Below are 6,113 nucleotides of genomic sequence, written 5' to 3' on the forward strand. Positions count from 1 at the left end.
TCATCCTTAAGGCTTACAAGAAAATGTAACTTAATTCAGTGCAAATACTATTAAACTTGAAATATGCTCATATCTATTAAGACATAACCATTCTAATATAAACAGAGCTATTGCTTCTACTTGAATACCTCCCCGATCGGAATATGGCTTCAGCGGGGTGGGGTGGCTAACAGCTATTAGCAGCTAGCATCGCATCTAGCATCGACATCGTTTAGCTCAAAGCATACAACACTTATAACACACTGTAAAAAACAACAGGAGAAGTAAAACAACACGCCAGATTCTCATAGCTCCCGATTGGTTTTTGTTCAAAGGTTTCTGAGCTGAATCAGCTAGTGAAATACATTATCTAACTTAACAGGTAGCTAACGAAAGCACGTGACTCACCGGGATTTTCAGACACAAATAACTTGACAGACGTTATTCCCTTTGTGGTCAGAGTTCGGGGCCTAATAAAAGAGTACCTTATTAGCATTTATACGTAAAACAATCTGGTCTCATTAACCGGGTTGCAGTATTGCATACCAAGATACTTTTTCCATGCGCTCCGACACGTACTTGACCGCCATCAGAGGGAAGATCTCACAGGAAGAGAGAGATAATACTTCCTGCGCACTAGACGCAAGGTCGTCAGAACACAAGACTGCATCACAGCGCCCCCTTGTGACAATAACAGGCTATAGCCTTAGATTACAAAAAGGGATTTTGCAGCCCTGTATTTCACATGGGTTACACACTCATTGGACATTGTTCTTTAATAAATTCTCTTGTGTGCATCATCCCCGGAGTCCAGCGCGTGAGTCCACCTTGTACTTCGTGACAGTTACAACTAACCCAGACTATGGGGTTAATTGTGACATTTCACTCTTTATGTTTGAGACCATACCATGCAATGGGTAATTGTGCTGCAGAGAAAATAGCTGCACTATTTAATAGCAGAGACATGTAAATACTTTGCATTACATTTTGAATCCACTACCTTAAAAGAGCTCCAATTTACAGACAGAAATGTCAAAAATGTTACAACTATCCCCAGTCTCCCCTACTCACAGCTCCAGTGCCGATAACCAATACAGGTCCAGGCCTCTTATTGTGTCCAGTGGTAGCAGCATGCATTCCTGAACCCAAATTAACCTTCTCCAGCTTGTGACGAGACTTGCCATTTTTCACAACTTTACTCCATTGTGGGGAGCATGTAAGAAGCACTGTCTCAACGGGACCCTCTGTTGTTGCAGTAGTTTCCATATTATGACCTGAGGCTGTCATCAGAGCCCGATCTTGACCACATAGCAACATCTCCGGACAAAACGCTGACACTGTGCTTTTCCCAGTCCTTGAAGCAACCAAAGCTCTGGCTCCCTGCCTTCCGCGCGGGCCGCATTTACTTCGACTCCCTCACCGCTCCTCTGCGTGTTTCCCCAGGGGAAAGTGGGAAGCGGTCCCTGACCCCTGAGCATTCAGAGTAACAGGCTCAGCCGGCACCTCAGACCGACACTCAAGAGCAGTCACACGTTGGTCGACCTCCACAGCATTGGTCATAACTTGCTCGCAGACATCCGCCTGTAGTTTAACTACATGTTTTAAAGCACCCACCTCAGCACACAGCTGGTCCATTCGCCGTAGTAGACAACACACATCCATGCTGGAGTATGTAACAGGCGGCAAATCATCCAGGTGATGAAAGACAAATCCTGGGATATTCTCCCCACACTCATTCAGCACTTTAATACAGAGTTTAATATTGTGCAGAACATGAAGTGTTTTAAGAACCAAAAAAAAGTTTAAAAAAAATGTATCATGCAGATTTCATTTTGGGACACTTTGGGCTCCTTAGTAGACACAGTATTTATCACTAGTGCTCCCGTCTTCTATCGGCTACTTTCAGCAGAAGGTGTCACATGAAAGCTCATTCATATCAAACTCTTTCTAGAAGATGGCAGTAAGTTCAGAGTACGATCTCCACATTCATAGCGTGTGTGTGTGTGTGCGTGCGCCTCATGGAAAATATGCAGCAGTCTGAGGATCAAAATAAAGAATAGAAAACATTTCTCCGCCTACATCCCTCTGGTCGTATTTTAGGGAAATCCAGGTGTGACTCAGTGAGCAGCTTAAATCACATCACACAGATTTGTGGGAAAGATTACTAGACACACAGCAGCTGATAGCATCTGCCAACAAAAGCTAAAGATTAGAAACTGATTACTATATTTGTGTTTCACTTCACTAATCTCCTGCCACCCTGTGTACTACTCTGTTGGTATTTTAGGGGAATCCAGCCATAGCAGAGGTGGAGGTGTGTGTCTGTGTGTGCACGGAGGCATGTAGGGTACTCTTCCACTCTTACAATCTGAGCTCAGTTTAGTAAATTCAGTCCATTCATTGTAGTATTTATCCCTATCAATTCTATCTCTATAGCTCCAAATCAAAACAATCACCCCACTGGTGGTGGTGGTGGTGGTGGTGGTGGGGGGGGTGATGAAGTTGATGGGATGCTGAAGCAGTAATCAAACCATTTGATTCAGCTGTGTTGGAGTAGGGATGCATCTAAAAACTGCAGGATAGTAGCTCTTGAGGACTGGAATTGGGCACCCCTCCTCTACCTCATCCTACTGCAAGTAAGCCTGCCTGAGTGAAGTACTTGTTTGGAGTAACATGGTACTTTCCGGTTTTTAAAATAAGATGAACCCTGATTACCCAAAACCTAACATGCAGGTGAAAAAGATCATTTTTCCTATGTGGAAAATATCAGCATCACATTACATAATTCTTACATGGACGGACGGATGCAATCAGTTCTTAAATATCACCAACTGTCTTCCAATAAATGGCACGGTATTCCCAGAGCATTACATACTGATGGTGAACATTCTCTTGGCCATGTAATCTACTTTAAGTGGTGATGTATCTTTTGTCTCTGAGAAGAACCACCTATTACTACAAATCTAACTTTACTTTCACATTTTTATACAATGCTCACTGCAGTTGGGCTCTTGAATTAAGACAGAAGTCACTACACACAGTTTTAAATATACCAGGTTCATAAACACCCCCCACACAGGTTCCTTGGTGACCTCCTCACCTGTCATAACATTTCCCATGAAGCAGAGACTTGGCATAGCAGTCCAAGTTCCCCTCTGGGTCATCTCCCCTCATGCCTTGCTCCTCGTCGTCCAAGGTTACAAAGAAGGCCGCCCTCTCAATGGTATCCAGCGATCTCTTGTTGACCCCAGAGCTGAAGTACTGCTTCCTCATCTGAGCCCAAGGGATTCTGGGAGGGCATTACACGTCTTTATTATCAATCATTATTTTGCTCATGGGCCTGTACTTACTGCCAGTACATCTTTTTGCACAATTGTCCTGGCAAAAGAAAAGGTACTAAAGTAACCCCAGAAGTGTACAAAGTTCACAGAAAAGTCAACTCAGCGGAAACTGCAGACTGTCCATAATATTTATGAGGAAACATACTCCACTAAACACTGCATCTTTCTCAAGTATCGTCTCCACTCCAAGATAAACTAAGACAATCTGAAAGTTCACAAAACATCAAACCACTGTGCACATCAATCAGACTAAAGCTTCCAACAAAGTCTCCACAAAGTCAAAGACTTCGGCATGTGACGCAAACGTCAAAATGAGAGGACAGTTTTTGGACAAAAGCCCAGTGATTTTTGCTCAGTATCTGATTTCATGGTCGGCTCACTACTTCAGTAATACACTCTGCTTGATGGATGAGCCATTAATTCAAAGTCTTGATGTATTCTCAATCATCCAGGAAAGTAAATCTCCAAAAAGTTGGTTCTGTTCATCTGGACGTAGCGTTTTGTATGAGAAACGTTTCGTCACTCATCCAAATGACTTCTTCAGTCTCAGCTGACTGCAGGTTTCCAATCTTATAAACAGTACATTTGCATAATGACTGAAACCAGCCCACTGAAGGAACAATGGGCTGGGAGGTCAGTTCCTTAATCTTAATTATGCAAATTCTCATGACCACTGATCAGTAACCACTGACCAAAACCCACTGATCAAAGCCCACTGATCAAAGCCCACTGATCAATGGCCATGAGTACCATTCACAGAGAGTTGGGGAACGGCTGCAATCACAGCATTGTAAGATGGTGACAGATGGACCCTTAGGCCCCCTCCTCGATTCAGAGGTGGTCTTTCCCTTTTCACGTAAATGGCCTCCTTGACTCAAACCAGCGTTCCTCCCTGTCCAGGATGTTACATCCTCATCCTTGGAAGAGTGTCCACTGGCCTGTAGGTGTAAATAGACTGCAGAGTCCTGGCCTGACGAGGTAGCTCTTCTGTGTTGTGCCATCCTCTTAGCCAGAGGTTGTTTGGTTTCCCCGATGTATAAATCCTGACAATCCTCCTGGCACTTAACAGCGTACACTATGTTACTCTGTTTGTGTCGGGGGACCCGATCCTTGGGGTGGACCAATTTCTGGCGCAGCGTGTTTTGGGGTTTAAAAGCCACAGAGACCCGGTGTTTAGAAAAAATGTGTCTCAACTCAGCTTTCTTTAGGAGCCTTTCCTGCTTTGAAAAAGTCCAGCTGGGATAACCACATTTACTCAGGGCCTTCCTGATGTTCTTCTGCCTCCCTGGCTGCTGTGTCAGTGGGGCTGGTGTTCGCTCTGTGTTGTAGCGTCCTGATGACACCCAGTTTGTACTCCAGTGGATGATGAGAGTCAAACCTTAAATACTGATCCGTATACGTAGGTTTACGGTACACGTCAGCTTTTAGATGTCCCCCATTACTGATGGAAATCTCACAGTCTAAGAAGGCTAACCTGCCACTTTTCATATCCTCCCTGGTGAATTTGATGTGTCGGTCAACCGAGTTAATGTGATCCGTGAAATGTGAAACGTCCTGAGATTTGATTTTCACCCAGGTGTCATCCACATATCTGAACCAATGGCTTGGTGGTGTTCCAGGGTAGGATAGCAAAGCCCTCTTTTCTTGGTCGATGCTGAGAGTGGTCCTGTTGCTGAGGTTGGTGTCATCCTGTAATCTCTTATGAACTACCTCCAACGCTTTCGTGATTGGGATGCAAGTGAAGAGAGATGTAAAGTCGTACAAGACCATGGTTTCATCTGCCTCCATAATGACATCTCTCACCTTCTCAACAAAATCCAGGGTGTTCTGGATGTGGTGTTCAGAGCTGCCCACCAGCGGGTTGAGGATCGAAGACAGAAACTTGGAGCTGTTATACGTGACCAAGTTGATCATGCAGACAATCGGTCTTAAAAGTGCACCCTGTTTATGTATTTTTGGTAAACCATAAAGACTTGGTGTAGATTCCCCTGGGTACAGCCTGTGGTATGAGGTCCGGTCAATAGCCTTGTCTTGTTCTAACTGCTTCAGACAGTCTATCACCCTCTTCCTGTAGCCACTTCCTGGGTCTCGTTTCAGGGGCTCATAAGTATTTTCATCACTGAGTAGTGACAAAATTTTCTCATGACAGTCTTTCTGGTTTAGCAATACTGTGCACCTACCCTTGTCTGCCGAAAGGATGATAATGTTGTTGTCATCACTAAGTGATGTGAGTGCCTTCCTCTCCTCCATGGTGATGTTGGATGCTGGAGGCTTTGCATTGCTGAGACAGGCCAAAACTTTCATCCGTAGTTGCTCTGCTTCCACTTCTGCAATATTGTTCTTACGAATTGCTGTTTCTGTGGCTGTGATCAGCTCCACTAGCGGGATTTGTCTCGGTGTGACAGCAAAATTCAACCCTTTAGCAAGGAAGTTTTTCTCTGTTTGGGTGAGGTGTCTTTCAGACAAATTCTTCACCCACTTGTCCACATCCTCGGTGTCGCATCCTTCTCTCTTCTGGTCACTGAGGACACTCTCCGTATTTTGCGGTGGTTTCTGACGTACAACAAGTAAGTCAAACTTCCTTTGTTGCCTGTACTGTTTATAAGATTGGGGAAACCTGCAGTCAGCTGAGACTGAAGAAGTCATTTGGATGAGTGACGAAACGTTTCTCGCACAAAAAACGCTACGTCCAGATGAACAGAATCAACTTTTGGACATTAATTCAAGGACACACGGGACTTGGATTGCTTTAAGCCGTGCTCCATGCAAACTAAACCAAATAATGTGTTTGCA

General features: G+C 44.4%; 1 protein-coding gene across 1 annotated transcript; it reads right to left on the minus strand.

The window, feature by feature from the left end:
* Positions 1-3,075: 3,075 nt before the first annotated feature.
* On the minus strand, positions 3,076-5,873 carry LOC102197285 (uncharacterized; the record flags this gene model as incomplete). Its single annotated transcript, XM_013908128.1, has 2 exons — positions 3,076-3,252; positions 4,980-5,873. Coding segments are annotated over 2 exons (1,071 nt in total), but the record flags the coding sequence as incomplete, so codon positions are not given.
* Between the last annotated feature and the right edge of the window lie 240 nt (positions 5,874-6,113).

Source organism: Pundamilia nyererei, unplaced genomic scaffold (assembly GCF_000239375.1).
Source record: "Pundamilia nyererei isolate P.nyererei 1_Seehausen unplaced genomic scaffold, PunNye1.0 scaffold01372, whole genome shotgun sequence".
NCBI classification, from domain to species: Eukaryota; Metazoa; Chordata; class Actinopteri; order Cichliformes; family Cichlidae; genus Pundamilia; species Pundamilia nyererei.